This window comes from Cricetulus griseus, chromosome 6 (genome assembly GCF_003668045.3).
Source record: "Cricetulus griseus strain 17A/GY chromosome 6, alternate assembly CriGri-PICRH-1.0, whole genome shotgun sequence".
Classification (NCBI taxonomy): Eukaryota; Metazoa; Chordata; class Mammalia; order Rodentia; family Cricetidae; genus Cricetulus; species Cricetulus griseus.
This window is the reverse complement of record NC_048599.1, coordinates 98,403,591-98,423,008: the sequence shown is the minus strand read 5'-3', so window position 1 is coordinate 98,423,008 and position 19,418 is coordinate 98,403,591. Positions and strand designations below refer to the sequence as shown.

Genomic DNA, 19,418 nt, shown 5'->3' with positions numbered 1-19,418 from the left:
TTGAAGTAATGCTTTTTTTAAACTGCTAATTCACCTATGCATGATTATGCCAAAGAAAACACAATGTTGCATAGGCTTATAAAAAAAGTCAAGCAGAGATGCCCACATACATTTGCAGATCTTCCTTCCGCTACAGGATTTTACCTTTGAATTTCTTCGGTAAGTTAGCCACATGCAGATAACAAGGTATCCAGATGTTTGTAAGAAAGCTCACCTACAAAGAACAGAGCTAAGATCAAGTGAGTAGCTATTTAATAAAACGAGCAGAGCCCCCATTATAAGAACAGCTCTTTATTCCATGGTTCAAATACATAGCAGACCAACCATGTTCCCTGAAATTTAGCAATGACATTCAACACAATCCCCAACACTCTAGTCTATAGAAGAATTCGCTTCACAAAGCCTTGCGCAAAAGAGAGTGTAAGCACCAGTAAGACCCTTGCTAGCAGTACTTTGATCTCTTCATTGTCACAGGCGAACATGCAGCTTCATCCCATGTGCCTGACCCTGTAAAATGGATGCTACACTCAGCCTTGTGGTACAAAGTTTATAAATACAATATACCAATACAAAGTTGAAGCCATTAAAAAGAGCTTAGTAACAACTACCAGGAGACAATTAAATCTGGAAAGTCGATGACGGAACCTGAAGAGATTTGGAAAGGACGCACATACGTACATTACAGTAAATGTTTTACTAGGGAAGAGGTGCGAGGGAAACTTATGCACTGCCAAAAGATCTCCTAAGCTGCCTGGAGCCTACTTTCTTTCTGCTATTATCTTTAAATACTGCAGAGCATTGTGAGCAGCGTCACTCTGTGCATTGCCACAGGAGATGCCCGAGCCATGACACACGGTGATAGGACTGGTGGACAGTTCTGCGAGACACTGGTATTGTCCATTGGCACTCAGCTCCTCTGTAATGACACATATAAATATGACAGTCAGTGTTGGGTATGTGTAAAGCAAATCCTTTAGAAAAGTTTTTTTTTTTTTTTTTTTTGGTCTTCAAACATTCATAGCATACTACCTCACTCATTCACCAATGCTTACACAAACAGAACACAGTCAGGGAGTGGGGTATGCCACTTTTAGGTCAGCCTGAGCAATACAGCAAGTTCTAGGTTAGTCTGAGCCATAAAGCAATTTTTAGGCTAGCCTGGGCTATAAAGCAAGACACTTCAGAAAAAAAAGAAAAAAAATCAAGCCAAAATAAAACAACTCCACCATCCTCCCTACATAGTCAGCTGCAGCAGTTCTGAAACTATTTCATAATTACCTAGAGAAATCGGAAAGAGATGCCTAGACTTCATGTTAGCCCACTCAACCAGAAATGAGAGCTGGAGTCAGAGGCAGCTGACTCCTGCATTTCTAAGATACCTCCAAGGGAACTCTAATGTGACCAATAGGAGAGTATTTGCAAAATACCATAACACATGTCTCAATGGGAAAGAACCATTTACTAAAGAATGGGCAAGACTGTGTTTTCCATTAGGAAGTCACTTCGGTAGACATTTAAGCAGAATAAACTTGATGCATGGAAAGACCAACCCCATGCTTTCTTTCATATTCTTAGGTCTGAAGTCTGGGCAGAAGTCTTGGTTATGGTATCCTAAAAACAACACAGAAGTTCAGGGAAAAAATGTTCTCATCAACTGATGAGTTACTCACTGAGGATGGTAAAGTGAAGTGAAGGGAAGAAATAAGTTTGAAAGATAAAGTCTGACTTATATTAGAGTGGTCATGGGGGCTGATGAGATGGCTCAGTGGGCTAAGCACTTGCAGCACAAACCTAGAGACCGGGGTTTGATCCCTGGAGCCCATGCTTCTCCCATGGGAGAAGAAAACTGACTCCACAAAATTGTCTTCTGATCCTTACATGCTGTGACACACACACACACACACACACACACACACACACTAATGATTTTTAAAGTGACCGTGATTAAATGATATTAGTCAGTCAGTTAGAAGGACAGTATCCCAATAGCAATAGGATTACTGAATGAGTGAATGGGCTTTCTAGATACTGCATCCAAGACTTTTTTCCTTCAATAAAAGAAAAATTGACATATAGTCAACTATTTTAAACTAAACAATTCCATGCCATTTACTACATCCACAGATCTATCCATTTCCAAATCATTTCCATAACCTGACAGGATACTTGCACCCATTAGCAGTTATCCTTCCAAGTCTCTCCCCCTCACTCCTATGCTGTTTGCATGGATTAATCTCTACTATTTCACTGGATCATACTGGAGACATCTGTGTCTGGCTTCTTTCTTTTGGCACAATACTTTTCAAGTTTGTTTATGTTGTGGTAGGTACTAGAACTTCATTTTCTTCTGTGGCCAAATGGCATCTCGTTGAATGAATATTCAAGAATTTGTTTATCCACTCATTCCTCCAACATCTGACCTACTTCTACTTCTTGGCTCTTGGGACTAGTAAACTATGAACATGTCATTACTGGTATTTGAATACTAGTTTCAATTCCCAGGAGTGAAGTTTCTTGGTCACATGAGTTGCTGATAATCTTTTTATTGGGCAGTTGCACCATTTTATACCTGAACACCAATGTATGAGGTTCCAAACTGGAATCTCACAGACATTTGCTATTTCCCATTTTTCTGACTGGGTTTGAAGGGGTACTTTTCTGTGACTTTAATTTGTATTCTTCTTTGAAATAATGAGGTTGAACACTATTGCAGATGCTTTGCTTGTTGTCTCTTCTCTTCTCTTCTCTTCTCTTCTCTTCTCTTCTCTTCTCTTCTCTTCTCTCCTCATCCCTTCCCCCTCTCCCTCCGTCCCTCCCTCCTCCTCTCTCATCTCACTCTGTAGCTCTGATGGGTGTACAATTCACTATAATGCCAGGTTGGTCTCAAACTTGTGTTGATCCTCCTGTCTCAGCCCCCTAAGTGCTGGCCATCATCCCAGCTCATTTGCCTGTTTCCATGGACAGCACTGCACTGGAGATGGTCAAACGCCAGTTCCAGATGCTCTAGGACTATTTCATTTTTAAGTTAGTGAGAAGGATGTCAAAGGCATCATCAGCTCATAATAAAAAAACATCCTTGCAGGTGTCCTTCTTATCCCACATTCTGTTTTTCCTCTTAGTCCTGGTCACGACAGCTCAGTCCTCCATGTATTCCAGGCCTTTAGCAAACTGAGGACACTGATAAATACTTCTGGAATGGTCTCTCATCAGCTGTCCTCCAGACCACCTATCTGCATTTGCTCCCCAGGTGCTGCAGCATCTACTGTTTATCCAGACTCTGCATTTGACTCATGGCTGCAGAGACTACTGCAGGTTCTTTCCACCCCTAGGCTCTACTTTTCCAGTGCTGGAAGCTTAGACAGTCCAGGTCTTTACATCTCACTCAACAGGGATAGCACATTGTTCTGATGTTAAAATCAAGACACTAAACATGCATGTACATGTGTGCATGTACACACGTGTACACACACACACACACACACACACACACACACACACACACATTAAACAGGTATATAAATTGAATTAAATGAAAATCTACAGAGATGGGACATAGTAGTGACATTTGTTCCCACAATCCCAACACTTGGGAGGTGGATGAAAGACCAGGTAGGTATTCAATGTCAGCCTGAGATACAAGGGATCCTGTCTCAAAACCAACCAACAATAAAACAAAAGGGAATGAGATGAAACATGTCAGGATAAACAAGAATCCATACCTATATCCAAATAGGTTATGCTAAAACCTTGCTCCTTGGCAATCTCACTAAGCAGTTGGATATAGTCTGTGTTCGGGAGACTGAGGAGGCTTCTTTTCAGTAAGTTGATCTTTTCACCAGGGGAATTCCTCAACGAATGCCAAGTACATCCTAGGGAATGTCCAACCACATTTGTCTAAAAAGCAGAGATGAAGGAAAATTTAGTTTCCTAACTGGACCTGTTCCAATATCAGTACCAGTGTAACTGAAAGCACTGGTGAGGAGCTGGAGAGATAGCTCAAGGCTTAGGAGCACTGGCTGCTTTTCCAGAGGACCCAGGTTTGTTTCTTTCCAGAATTAGGCCTAGGAGAGACACTGCCAACAGAAATGCTTTTATTTTGATAAGTTCTTGCAGCTTGGGCCAGAAAGTTGGCTCAGCTGAGTTTGATCACTCAGACCCATAGGGCAAAAGAAGAGAACCTACTCCTTCAGCAAACCACCCTCCAACCTCTATGCAATGCACCTTGCCCCCACCACACATTCAAACAAATGTAAGAAATACTATTCTATATACCCACCAACTGAAGGTGCTTGTACTTTCACGCTCTCACTAATATCAGTTAGTTACTAAACACTATAGCTGCCACTAACTTAAAAGATAAAAATAGCTTATTTTGCATGAATAAACTGAATATTTTTTCTTTTCTTTCTTTTGTAATTTCCTACTGGCCTTTTTTTTTTTTTAAATTGATTTGCTTGGACTTTACATGAATGAACACTGACTTCTTTTTTTGTTTTAGTTATATTGCTTTTAATTATAGAATTTTGGTTGTATCACAGTAGGTTCTAGTCAAATTCGTTTGCTTTCAGATTCTAGATTTTAAGTTATAGTTAAAAAGATGCCCCACACCCAAGATTTTTTGAAAAGATCTTCCATGTTTTCTAGTACTTACAGTTTTATTTATGCTTAATCTTTGACCTATCTCAGATTTATTTTGGTATGGGGATGAGCAATCTATATCCATGACGACACACATCCAAACACACTATCTGGTCCCCTCATACAGGGCTGTTAGTGGTCCACACCACAGCCGAACCATCCCTTTTCTTACTGATCTGAAATCACTGTTACCATCACTAGGTGACAGTATATTTGCACCTACTCCTGAATTCTGTTCTGCTCTCCCACCAGGAACCTATGTCATTACAGTTTCATAGTTTGCATTACTCTCTGAGAGGGCACGCACCCTGGGCCACTTCAAATTCTTGCTTTTTAGGGTTCTTAGTTGTGCTCAAGGATCTGTTTTTTGTTTTTTTTCCAGATAAGCTTAGTAAAGTCCTACTGAGGTCCAAATTGAATTTTGGTATATTTAGAGTAACACAACTTGCATTTTTATGTATTTACTATACCAAGTCTCTATGTGAAAAGAAGAAATAATGCCACATTAATTTAACTTCTGTTATATTTTTCAGTAGGGTTTTCAAGGGCTCCTGTGTGAATGCTTGCACACTTCTATTCAAGTTTATTAGAAACATATCACTCCATTTTTAATATTGAAAATGGATTTTTTTATACTGTAGCTATTGGCTTTATAAATAAGAAAATAATTGACTTTTTTCTAGTATACCTTTTTTCAGAATAGATTTTCTCTTTTTCCAGAAAATATCTTTTTTTTATTTTTAAAATTTGTTTTATGGTGTGTATGTGTGGTATGGTATATGTGTACATTTAGTATATTCAAGAACGTGATTACACATGTGTCAACACTGGGCATCTTCCTCAATCACTCTCTACCTTACTGTTTGAGTCTCTCTCCCTGAGCCTGAAGCTCACAGATTCAACTAGCCTGTCTGACAAGCAAGCCCCAGGGGTCCTCTTGTCTCGGTCTTCCCAGCACTGGGATTACCAGCCTTTGTGCCTGGCTTTTTATGAGAGCTAGATTTCTGAATTTAGGTACTTATGCTTGCATACCAAGCACTTCACCAACTGAGCTGTCTCACAAGCTCTCAGGTTTTTATTAGTCTATGTACATCTACACATACACAAAAAATTCTAAAGTACACAAGTGCCTTACCCTCTTCTTACCTTCAATCTCTTTTCTCATAGCAATAATTTAACCTTCTCTTTTTAACTACTCTAGTTGTTATTTTTGTAAGACTAGAAGATGTGAAAACTACTGGGTTTGGACATTAATTTAACGACACATTCTGTTATTGTTTCTAATAGGTGTTTTGTTTTTGAGACAGGGTCTCATGTAGCTCAGGGATGCCTTGAACTTGCTATGCAACCAAAGGCAGCTCCTCTTGCATCCACCTCCAAAATGTGCCACTGTACCCAGCCTTCCAGGGGTTTCCAGGAATATAATCAGATTCTTTGCATCTAGTAATCACTTCTGACTCACCTTTTCTTGTTTCCAACTTCATTCTGTTCCCTGGCATCTAAATTACCGTCTTAATATTTCTAGAGCAAGGTCAAATAAAACCTCTTACCTACTGTCCTATTTTATTTTTTATTTTAATGAGATGATTGTAATGCAGAGACATGTAACCATGATCTTAATATTTTTTGTTTTTTTATCAGTTATGCCACAAATATCTTTTTAGCATCTATTGAAATGACTGCCCCTGCCCAACATAAGTGAACTATAAGCTCTGTGAGGATACTGCTGTAGTTGAATCACCATGTGGGCACTGGAAACCAAACCTGGGTCCTCTGCAAGAGCAGAGCAGTGTGTGCTTTTAACCACTGAGCCATCTCTCCAGCTCCTCTAAAAGTAATTTTACAATATACTCATTTCTCCCATTTCCTCTGCCCCCACCTTAGCTTACATTATCATATTGCACTTGCTTTCTATAATTTCACTCTAGGGGTCTCTCTGGCACTAATATTGATTTATTCCCTATAATCCAACCAGGTGATTTCCTTTCTAACAAACAAACTAGATTTTTTTTTCCTGCCAAGATAAAATTTATTAATGACTTTGCACACATTTACACCCTTGGTATAAATGGCAATCTCTTTAGTTTAGGTGCCGATTTATACATGATCTCTCTTTGCCTGCCTGGCCTCACTCTTTGAGGATTCCCTCCTCTACCACTATGATCTGGATCTTCCCACCACTTACGGTTCTTTGACTACATAGTAGTGTTTTACTCTGGTGACTTTGCTCTTGCCATCTTTGCTTGGGAATTTACTTCCCTTACTTTCATCCTATTTGTCTCAGCTTAGATTTTACTTCCTTCTGGAGGCCTTCCTGAAACCCTAGTCTTGGCTGGATGCCTTCTTCCATGTTCTTGTACCGCTTTCCACCTGGACTATCTGTAGCATCCTGGCCTCTTTCACCTAGCTAAAACTAGTTAGAGGCAGAAGTCTGCCGTGAATTGTACCACAGTACCTGATACTGTGCAAGCTCACCAAATGATCAATAAAAGGACAGATAATGAACAAACAAAGGAGTGGATGTGTAAAAACAGCACCACTGGCCCCATTGTGTGTTACTTTGCTTATTTGGACCCCCTGTTTGCTAAGTACAAAGTGTTCCACTGAGTCACACTCTTGGCTGAGCTTTCATTTTCAGATACCATCCTGATATTCTGAATCTATTGTGTCTCCCAGAGCCTCTTACCTGGACCAACTCTAGCTCACATACAGGAGGCAACAAAAATTGGAGTGATACATAACCCAACACAGCAGAAATTTCTAAAAATTGCAACTCTGAAGTGTCAGGACAAGAAACACAGGGACATTCCCTGCCTCTGGAGATGCTCAGTCACATTAGGGTCCTAACCGTCTACTATGACTTACTAGAGAAATGTGGTTCTCTGGAGAAATGTTACTAAACTTGGCGAGAAATTTCTCAGCAGCGTTTCTCTTGGCTTGTTTTTTGGATGCACCTTTTCCTAAATAAAAGAAAGAAATAGTAAATTTAGAAATTAATGTTCACAGAGAATGACCAAATGTTTTATTAGTGAATAACTCAGGGTTTTCATACACTGGACCAGTATTTTCTTATTGCACTAACATTTTTGTTTGTTATGATATATAGTGTATATATCTCAATATTCCCTACCTCCAAAATCCTTCTGTGTTCACCTTTAAGTCTGCCACTATTTAGCTGCCACATTAAAAAATACACACACACACACACACACACACACACACACACACACACACACACACAAATAATAGCTATTGTTTGTGTGTGTGTGTGTGTGTGTGATGTGTACATGTGAATACATGTGTGTGTGGCTGGATCCACCCATGTTGGTGCACAGAGAGTCCAGAGGTCAACACTGGGTGTCTCCCTCTGTTGCTTTCCATCTCTCTTTGTTGCTGTTGCTGTTTTTTTTTTTTTTCCAAACAGGATGTTTTCCCTGAACTGGAGCTCACAATTCAGCAGCAGCTGGCCAGTGAGCCTCAGGGAATCCATGTACCTCATTCTGAGCCCCTTCCTGGCCATTAAGTGGGTGCTGAGGATTCAAACTCAAGTTCTTATTTTATGCAGCAAGCAATTTACCCACTCAGCCACCTGGCACATAAATCATGTTTGGTTTAATTCTGACCAATTAGATTTATCAAATACACTTGAATTATAACCCCTAACTCTTAACATCTATTTCTTATATATTTTCTTATATATATTTTTATAAGCTGACAACTATGTGAATTAAAAAAAAATTAAAGGGTATAGGAGACACTGGAGTTAAAAGACATGTTAAAAATCTACTTCTATACTTTAGTTTTATAGACTTAAAAACTGTGGCTAGCCAGACATGAGAGCACACACCTTTAATCCCAGCACTTGGAAGGCAGAGGCAGCTGGATCTCTGAGTTCAAAGTCAGCCTGGTCTACATATCGAGTTCCAGAGCAGCCTGTGCTACATAATAGAGACCTTGTCTTAAAAACAAAAATACCCACAGAAACAGCTGACATGAACAAGTGGGAACTCACAGACCCTAGTCTGACAGCTGGGAAACCAGCATAAGACCAAACCAGGTCCCCTGAATGTGGGTGTCAGTTGAGAGGCCTGGGCAGTCTATGGGGCCTCTGGCAGTGGAACCAGTATTTATCCTTAGTGTATGAATGGGCTTTGGGAACCCATTCCCTATGGAGGGATACTCTCTCAGCCTGGATTCACGGGGGAGGGCCTAGGTCCTGCCCCAAATTTATGATCCCTCATTGGAGGCCTCACTCCCCCTGGGAGTGGATGGGGGTGGGATGAGGGATTGGTGTGGGAGGTATGGGAGGACAGGAGGGATTGGTATGTAAAATAAGATTGTTTTTCATTTAAATAAAAATTAATTTAAAAAAAAAACTGGAGCTACAACTCAGTCACATACACTTGCCTAGCACATGACAGGCTGTATGTTAATATCCAACACCACTAAACAATTAATAAATTAATTAATTAGAAACCTGAGGGAACTAAGGCGTTTGTTTAACTCTTTAAGTCAAGAATTCAGGAAGAACAGAAGCTGAGGGTCCTGTTTCTGGTCCAGTGTTTTCCACACTGGCCCACACTACCATTTACAAGTAAACATTGGCCTCTTACTTGTGTCTAACCTCCAGCTAAGGTAGTATCCTATTTATTTTAACTTCTTTCATCTGTGTAATGCTGGGGATTGGACCCAGGCCCTCACTTAGGCTATGCAAGCCCTCTACCACTGTTCTGCACCCATAGTTCATGCAATCCCATTTTAATTCACTTTAGAAGTGACCAAAGCATGCCCAAGAAGTTAACACAGGAATTCTCAATAGTATTTTTTTAAAGTGACAATTTTTTTCCTCACAGGTTATGTCCTTTATAACACAAAATTTGCTGCAATTAAAAAGGACAACCTCTATTATCTCTTTGTAATTTATTGTATTATTATTTATTTTTTATGATTTTGGGGACTGAAACTAGGGCCTCATACATGCTAACCTAACCAAACACTAGCATTCAAATAAATACCCTCATTAGCTCACCACAATTTTTTTTACCACATAGTCTCTCATTCCTCACCTCATTTTTCTAGTCCAATGAAAACTTCTTAAAGCATAGAACCTATCATTTGCCTGTCTTTTCAGTTACAACCTCATTTTTAAAACATCAAATTAAGAAACGTAACTATTCTCAGACAGTCAAAGATAGTTGAAAGGAGACACCAATATTTGAAAAAACACACGACAGAAATTTCTATGGCAATTCAGCATGAAAATACCGCAAATCCTCTAATTGTAAGAACTAAGTACCAGTTTCCATGAATGATTCTAGTCTGCAAATTGTGGTATACTCCCTCTTATGAGCAGGTCCTCCTTCCTGGGAAAGGGTATATTCAGGAAGTCGCCAGCCATGGTGAATAGCCAATTCCTGTGAAGTCAATGGGTTATAGCAGTAATTTAAATTATTTGATAGCGCAATCACACCAATGATATTTTTCTTTGATCCTGGTCCTAGTAATGTGCTTAAAAAGAATCACAGTACTGGCCAAGGGAAAACTGAGGGAACACCCTGTTATCTCAAATAGGCATTCCCACATTTTATGTTCTTATATTACAATGCCGAAACCAAAGCAGTTTTGTGCCATTGGCAGTACTTTTCTATGGTGCCATAGTGAGCCGATGCCTGAGTTCAATGAGAAAGGTAGGCTACATATATATTTTTTTCTTTTTTTGCTAGAATTAAGCAATTAAGTCAGCCACCTCTCCTGTTAAATTTAGTTACATAACCATGGTTCTGTGTAAATTCTGTCTCAACAGAAGTAGAGATTTTTTTTTCCAAGAGCAGTAATAATGCTATATTCTTCAAGCATAAACTCGATACCTAACTGCTTTTTTTGGCTAAGCCAAGTATTAACATTCTACCCTGTTACACCAATATCTGCTTATTCTGAGTGACAATTCCATAAATAAAGGCATGTACTGAACAATAAGAAGAAAGTCTAAAGCAGGTTAATAAGAGAGTAATCTCAGCTAGCTATGGAAAATGCAATGATCACTATTTAAAATCAAAATACTCATTGCTGAGGCCTAGAGACACATGCCACCATTAATCTCAGCAGAGGCAGGTGGGTCTCTGTGAGTTCAAGGCTAACCTGGTCTACAGAGTGAGTTCCAGGATAGCCAGCGCCACATAGAGAGACCCTGTCTCAAAAACAAAAAAGAGAAAACAAAAGAAAAGAAAGAAAATACTCATATTCCTTCATTTTTAAAAAAAAAATATTAACTGCTTGTCTTAGCCTCTGTGGTAGCACAAACTCATTATACTTTAGGTCAGTAGACAAACAGTACGGGTAACTGACTTACCTGTAATGAGCCAATTGGATTCAGTTGGTTCTTTGGCTGTTTGGATGGATCAGGCATTGAGGGGTCAGGAACTGCAAAGCTAAACATTATTTAAAGGTGTTATTAAATAACACAATTTCCTCTGAGCTACTAAGAAAGTGACAATGTATTCTCTATTTAACCTCCTCCACCTAAGCTCTTCCATTCTTCCTACGAGGACTGAATGTCCCTCACTGCGACTTCTTTGGGAACCTGATGGACCCATCATCCAAGAGCTATGTCAAGCATCATTTCCAGATGCTTATAGTTTTACCTCAATGGATCATAATCTCTCATTCTTCTGAAACACTGTACCATTTAGGGCCAGCCTGAGCTATACAAGACCCTATATTTAAAACAAACAAACAAACAAAAAACACTTAGTCTGGCTCTTTAAAAAGTTGTTGGATCCTAAATTATTCACTGTTACACTCAGCCTGTCCATTCCTCAACTAACTTCTCCCAACTCACACTGAATAATACTACTTGGTGGTGGGGTCTATGTATTACTTGCTTATATAAGCTTTGTACATAACCAATGCTTAATAATAATATTTTAAATGTACATATGGAGGGCTGGAAAGATGGCTGTGGTTAAAAACACTACTCTTACAGAACATGGGTTTGGTTCCCAGTTCTCATGGGGTCAGGATGGCTAACAACCACCCATAACTTCAATTCCAGGGGATCAGATACCTCCTTCTGTTCTCTGTGGGCACCAGGCATGCATGCAGTACACATACATACTTATAAGCAAAACATTCATATGCACAAAATAAAATAAATAAATTTAAATACAGTTTCAGAAAAAGTACATGTAACTATAATATTAAAGAAGAGATCATGAATTTGGGATGGAGAGGAGGGTTGGACAAAGAGAAGGGGAGAGGGATAGGGGTGATATAGATGCATGTATGAAGTTCTTAAAAATTATATACATACATATGAGTGCGTATGTATGAATGTATGCATGTATAATATACATTACTATTAAAATTAATTTTATTTATGTACTTTATGTGTATGGTTGTTTTGTATGAGAGTATCAGGTCCCATGGGACTACTGTTATAGATAGTTGTAAGCCATTATGTGGTTGCTGGGAATTGTACTCAGGACCTCAAAAGAGCAGCCAGTGCTCTTAACCACTGAGCCATCCCTCCAACCCCTGTAGACAAAAAACAAAACAAAACAAAAAGACAACCATTAGTCAGGAAATCTAGCTCTAGCAATGCAGTAACAAAGGCTATAAATGTTTCTTCGTCCACATATCAAGGCAAGAAAAAAATTTGTTCTGTCATCTGCTCAATGTAAGTTTAATCTTCTGAGATTGTGACACATCTTGCATAAAGTAGATGCCCTATATGAGTGTGGTTTAAATGTGTGTGGGGATTATAATCAGGGGAGAGAGAACAGTTTCTTCTAGGGAGTTTGAAATTACTAATCACTTGGGAAATCAATGCCTCGTTCTGAATAAGCTACATTCCATGCTGACAATGACCTAAGCAACTCAAGAGTCATTTCTGCTGTGACACTTGAAGTTCTGCTACTGCTGTCTCCTCCAACTGCCAAGTTTAACCCAGGCTGACGAGATAGACGCATATTCACTTACAATGCTGCATGCCGAAGCTACGCAAATAATTGGGATGGAGAAGTGAGAAAGTCTCTGTATTAAATCAGACCACTGTAGGCCTGATTACAGCTTAGTAATTCTCATCTTATCTGTCAAGAAGCACAAATACATAGTAAAGTTTGTTAGCCTTTCATGGTGACAAAGTGAAGTGCCCATGTGCAGAGAGGACATGCTGTTTGCTGATTTTGACAAATGTACCCAACACTCTGAGATGATCTTTGGGCTGCACAGAACAGAAGGGCCACTGCCAGCAGGTGGAAGGTCTCAAAAGCCGTACTACAAGAAGTGTGACTTGAAAGCCATCATAAGTCACTTCCATACAGAGGGATAAGCATCACCTTGTTGTAGCCACGCCTACTTAGGGGCTGGCTACAGTCGCAAGCATGGTCAGGTACACCTGTAGCCAGCCCCTAAGTAGGCGTGGCTACAGCTTCCCCTACACCTTGTGAGGTTCAAGGCTGGCCTGAGGCAAGCACTTACCATGAAGGTAAACAGGTCACTAGTTTTAAATTACCCAAACGCTTTAGAATGACTGAGAGAGAGCTACTGCATGGAACCTAAATATATTCCTAATCTGTAAGTCTCACTATGGCTAGAGAACAAAAAACCTAGTATACCCTAAATCCCATTGGCCCTTTGGCCAACTACGGGCAGATTACACATGACTGAACTCCAGGCATCTCTGGGTGTGTGTCAGAGAGGAAACTGAAGGCATGCTGTGTTCCACAGTGTGCCCAGTGTAAACTAAAGACACCATTTATGAGACATACAATGATGTAAGACTAATACTCTTTCTAAAACCACTGACAGTAGAAATGTCTGGAATTACTACCTCACTTAACAGACCCCTGTACTTTATACAGGAAAGGTATACCTTGCCTCCTTTTTCCAAATGAGAACTCCTAAGAGTACTTACAACTAGGTAGAGTGATATATGCCTATAATACTAGCATCAATGAGGATGAGATGGGAGAACCATTAGTTGGAGTTCAGCCTGGGCTACATAGTGAATTTGAGGCCAGCTAGGCTACAGAAAACAAAGTAAGACCATCAATTAATTAACAAATTAATACCCTGCATATTAAGAATATTAATATTGGCTATAAATAATGATTGCACCCCAACACAAACCACTAAAGCCTAGTTCATGACAGCATTCCTTTAACAGCTACTACCAGATCTAATTGGCTTAAATTGTCTTTAATGGATGGCAGGCTTTCACAGATATGGAATTTTAGAGTGAAGATACCAACAACTGTTCATTCTGTTGCTTTTGTGAGCATGTTAAAATTTTTCATCTTACCTCAGCCATGAAAATTTTGAGCTGCAGAATACAAAGAAATTTAGCTCACCAAATACTTGCATTGGCTTTCAAAATGTTTATGGCAGCCTCTGCAGCTCTATGCTTCGCCAGCTTCTTACTGGTACCTTCACCTGAATTAAAAATGGGGGGAATGTTCTTAGTCTCTGTAAGAAGTATGGGTTTCATAGCTGTGGTCACAGTGTAAAACAAAGTCACCATAGGCATGCTTGCTATTGAAACCATCCACTATATGCAGTTACATTACTAAAACACTCAACATGTGAAATCAACACACTAAAGCCAGTCTTAAAAGTATTATTTATTTTGAGTTTATGTATACCTATATAAAACACTATTTATAAGCTAGATCATATCACACCTCCCTAAGACACAGAACTTAGCAAACAGAACTTTGTTGTGGGATATCTGTATACTATGTAAAAATGTGTTGCTGTGATTGGTGTAATAAAAAACTGAATGGTCAACAGCTAGGCAGGAGGCAAGGGCAGGACTTCCAGGCAGAGAGAAAGTAGGAGATGAATCTAGGCTCACAAGAGACACCAGGGAGACTCTAAAGAAGTTGGATATATGGTATAGATCAGAGGTAACTAAGCCATGCAACAGAACATAGATTAAAACAAATGGGTTAATTTAAGAGTTAGTGGGACCAGCCTAAGATAAGGTCAAGCTTTCACAATTAATAAGAAGTCTCCATGTTATAATTTGGGAGCTGGCTGGAGGGACAGAAAAAGACTTATTACATTTGGTGCCTAATGCATGGCATGTAAATCCACACAGGACCTGAGAAAGCTGAAAAACAAGTTCCCAGGAGGCTCTTTGCTTGCAGCATATACAGGCCCTGCTACCAAGACGCGCTGCTAGCAAACAGTGGAATGGGGTTTATAAGCAGCAGGCACTTGGTGGCAGGAGACTAGGTAGAAGCACCTACTGGAGCTGGGGCAGATAGACTGGCTCCAGGCTGGGTCTGCAGGCCTGAGGCTACACTCTCACCAAACTGAGGGGGATGGAACCAGCTGCCATAGCTGCCTGGTATTCCAGGTATCTGACGTGGCCACTGAAGGTTTGTCTTACAGTCAGAGAAGGCTGCAGGTGTGCAGCAAAATGGTCCAGACCAAGAAAACTTTTAAACAGATATAGTAAAAATGGTAATAGATGGTCATAGAAAGAAATAGTTTAAAAATAATAAAGTCTCTAAAGAGAAAGTAAAGTAATATAAAAATAAGCCCTGCTGGGCAGTGGTGGCACATGCCTTTAATCCCAGTACTTTGGAGGCAGAGGCGGACTTCTGTGCATTTGAGGCCAGCCAGAGCTGTTACATGGAGAAACCCTGTCTCCAAAAACAAAACAAAACAAAACAAAACCAACCAAACAAAAAAGAATAAGCCTCATAAAAATGGGAAACACATAGGGTGCCTGGATCCTGTATGGTACTTTGTTGACTTTGAATTTTTAAAGCTAATGTACAAAAACAATAGCTGCTGAAGACACTGGATTATGGAAACTGCTAAATTAAACCAACTTATATATTTTAAGAATGTCTTCACTTCCGAATGGAAGTTGGAGAATGTGTTGTATTTGAGGAGAGGCTATGCTTTTGTTTCCACAGGTTCTCTTCAAAATTAGTAAAGATAAGATAAAAATCTTGATTATAAACATGAAAAAGAGACCAAGAAAGACTACAGAAAAGGCAACATCTACATAGGAACAGCTCTGAGACTGAACAAGACATGATAAAACTTGTTGGCTAGAGAGTCCTCATGATGTATTATTACATGCCATCCTTTCATATGGCGTGGATAGAGGTTTGGTTACACAGTCCAAATGGACTTATAAAGTTGACAGATGCCTTTTACCTGCTGAAACATAAAACAAAGAATGATTTTTAACTGACTTGTGTATACTGTAAATTCCACATTTGTGTTAATACAGATATATATATGTTACCTTTAAAAGTTTGTATGTTTTCAGGAAAAAAAAAAAAAAAAGGCCAGACACCATAAAGACAAGTAATCCTGGTGATTCAGCCTCTCAAAAATGCCTCTGTTACAGTTTAATCAAAATTCTGCATCCAGACCAACTTCAAGGCTGCTGAGATGGAGCAGCCTCAAAGACTATCCAGTCAAACCTTCAAATGAGCTTTACACTTTCCCATCACACAGAGATTAAAAAAAATAAGAACACAACTAACTTTCCCAGGACTTAACCATTATCTCAATTTTCTCAGGGTCCCCAAAAGATGTTGTTGCCCCCAGACAACAGGAAGCAGTCTAGAGAACACCATACCCACATTTCATGGTTTTTGGTCATTTGGTGAGGTATGGATATTTGTCATTATTGGTCATGGTCAGGAAAAAGCACTAAACAAAGGAGATTAGAGCCAAAGACCTCTTTCTGAAGGGAAAAGGAGGATATAGTATAGAAATGATGGGATAAAAGGGTGGATTGTGGAGTCTACTTTTGAACAAATATTAGTCTCATATATTTTACATTGGTGTAGATTTTCGTATTTTGATACAAATTTAAGGTTATTTTTATTATGCGATATATATGTTTCTACTCTTATTTAAGATATTGTACCTGTGCAGCTCATTTAAAAATGTAATGTAATGTTCTAGTCCTTGAAAGCCATTGAGGACAATAAAGAAAAACAGGTTAATAGTCATCTATAGCAATCTAACTCATGTTAAGTATGTTTTCAAGGTCAAACAGATATATTTTAAATAGATGGTCTTCAAACACTTCAAAGACCTACAGAATATGGCATTTAAAATGTTTTGAAAACATAAGGCTTTTCATAACAGTGAAACATATCTGCTCCTGACAGCACCAATTTACTTCAAAAAAAGGATGATGGGCATCAGAGAAACTCCCTATGGAGTTTCATTTCAATGTGACAAAGGTAGCCTTTTGGGATAGCCATTTGACAAAGCTAGGCCCTTGCCTCAACTGCTGACAGTATACTGTTCAAATTGGACAAACAGGACACAAAAGAAAGTGACTGTCAAACTTTGTCAAGACAAGGTAGGACAGTCCTTCAAAATTTATGCTTCACAGAAAAGTTTGTCAGATATTCTAGAACTATAGGCCTAAAATGCATGCTCCAATGTTATAGAGGAACCTTGGGTGACTGTCCAGGCAGGTGAATCTCTGTGAGTTCAAGGCCAGCCTGCTCTACTGATTGAGTTCCAGGACAGCCTCCAAAGCTACAAAGAAACCCTGTCTCAAAAAACAAAAAGCAAACAAAATTGTCTCTTCTAAACCTTCATGTATATAAGAACTGTTGTGGAATATTAATTTAAGATGTGTTATATTTGATAATGCTGTGAAATATTTGTTTAATGATTCAAAGATGTGTTACATTTGTTTGATTAAAAAAATTAATCTAAGAGAAAGGAAGATAAATTAGAATGCCAGAAAAAGCATTCTGAGTTAGACAACAATTTTATGGATTGAAATAAAATGCATTAGAGGGGAAAATGGCTTTTTTTCCCCCTTGAACACTCCTCACAAATATTTAAAAAATGACTAGTTAAAGTAGTAACTCAATCTAACCATGTGGATTTCTATATGGAGCCTTCCAGCCTATACCTACAATCCATCTACACACATAAATAAAAAGAGTTTCAATTTTTTGAAGTGGCTCCAATGACTAGACAACCCCAGATGCTCAGATACAAATATATGATACATTCAGATTACTAGACAGTGGAACTTTAGCTTTCCCTAAATTTTTTCTTTGTATATCTACAAATTAAATTATTCAACATTTTCATGCTTTTAACTAAATAAGTATATAGGAAAATGATGTCCACATTTACAAATGTCAACTCTGGTGGGCATTTTCTCAGACTCAGACTGAAAGAAGATATGAATCTGAACTGTAAAACCCCATTATTGTGTGACCTTGGTCACATGGCTTATGAAAATGTCTCTGAACTTGCTACTTCATGAATAAAAAGGGGAAACCTTATTCAAAATACCTGTATAGTATCTAGAATGAGAAGCTACAGTGCAATACAGCTTGATGGGATACAGTACAGGAGTCTCTGCCTTCCCAATATTTCATAGACACAGACTCAAAAACGGCACCAAGAATCCAAAGTTCCAGATGTGTCCATAAAGGGGGGAAACTCAGAAACTCTGAGGTCAGGCCTACATCTGCACTTGTAACTGTGAGAGGTAATAGTACCTACTGACCTAGCTATGACAGCCCAAGAACATTTCCAGTTTCTAGTTCTTAAGAGGAACTTTAGCAGGCTCCCTAGGTATAGGATGCTTGGATACCTTCTGCGTTTCTGAGCTTCTTCCATCTTAGGGAGACAAAAACTAGGGAGCGAAACACATGAAATTGATGCGGAGTGTCTCCTCTGCTCCCATAGGTGACTTTGGCAAAAGGGGGCACTTTTCCTAGCCGAAAAGCAACACAAAGTCAGGACCGTCAATCCACATGGTCATGGAGGTTAACTGCATACAGACCTGTGCAAGTTATGTCACCAACGGTTACTCTGAAGGTGAAAGTGGGCACGTGAATTTGCACATCGGATCTTTCACATTCATAAACTGGAATGTTCTTGGTCTTCATGCCGTATTCGTGCAATACCTGAATCGGTGTTTTCCCAGGCTTGGCTGTTATCATCTTGCCCAAACTGCAAAAATCAGAAAAAAAAAAAAAAAAAGCTTTACATGTCACAGCTGATAGGGAAGCAAAAACATCCACTTGTCAGTTTTGACAGCCACAAATAGTGACCAAAAAAAAAAAACCAAAAAACAAAAAACAAAAAACAAAAAACAAAAAACAAAACAAAACAAAACAAAAAAAACCTCCACAGCTCCCCAGAAGCCAGGGTCAGTGGCAAGGCCTGGGCGCACCTGTCTTTGGGCGCTATAGCCTATCGATGAGGGTAGAGAGGTCTGTACAGAGAGAACTTGAGTGCAGTGGGAGGGATGCCGAAGGAAACCGGGTGGGCTCGGGAGCTGCAGGCTACATCAAGCCTACACCCGAGTCCTGCACCCCTGGTCATATATCCCCCAGATCTGATAGTTGCCGAAGGGGCGGGGTGCGCGGCAGATCCCCCGGCCCGGAGGGCGGGTCCAGTGCGGTGCCTGAAGAAGGAGGGGGCTTTACCCAGAATGCAGCCCGACAGCTGGCTCCCCGCCCCTGCCCCACTGCCCACCCGTCTTGGGCCTGCGGCCTCGACGGCCCAGCGCTGACCTGAAGGTCCCGCTGTCCTCGCGCTCCAGCGGCGGGGCCTCGGCGCGATGCCTGCTGTGGGACATGGCGAGAAGGGACGGCTGTGCACAGTGACCGAGAGCAGTGTGGATCTGGGTCTTCCCTCTCCACGTCGGCCAGATCCCGAGAGGAGCTTGCCTGCACTGCTGCCTGGCTCCCCTTCCGATAGCTGCTTGCCTGTCTCCAGCAAAGGGACAGGCGGAGAGGGAAGGAGAGGCGGGGCCTCGG

The 19,418-nt window shown here is 40.0% G+C and overlaps 1 protein-coding gene across 2 annotated transcripts; it reads right to left on the bottom strand.

The window, feature by feature from the left end:
• Positions 1-275: 275 nt before the first annotated feature.
• Positions 276-19,413, bottom strand: Prkra (protein activator of interferon induced protein kinase EIF2AK2). Of its 2 annotated transcripts, XM_027420105.2 has the most exons (8): positions 19,173-19,413; positions 18,437-18,606; positions 13,989-14,070; positions 10,988-11,066; positions 9,935-10,052; positions 7,504-7,598; positions 3,720-3,894; positions 276-916 (listed from the first exon to the last, which is right to left on the bottom strand). In XM_027420105.2, exons 1-8 carry the CDS (start codon positions 19,235-19,237, stop codon positions 759-761), a joined length of 942 nt encoding a protein of 313 aa, XP_027275906.1. In that variant the 5' UTR covers positions 19,238-19,413; the 3' UTR covers positions 276-758. The 2 variants fall into 2 exon arrangements, with proteins under 2 accessions (XP_027275906.1, XP_027275907.1); XM_027420106.2 differs by lacking the exons at positions 13,989-14,070; positions 18,437-18,606; positions 19,173-19,413 and adding an exon at positions 12,616-12,962.
• Between the last annotated feature and the right edge of the window lie 5 nt (positions 19,414-19,418).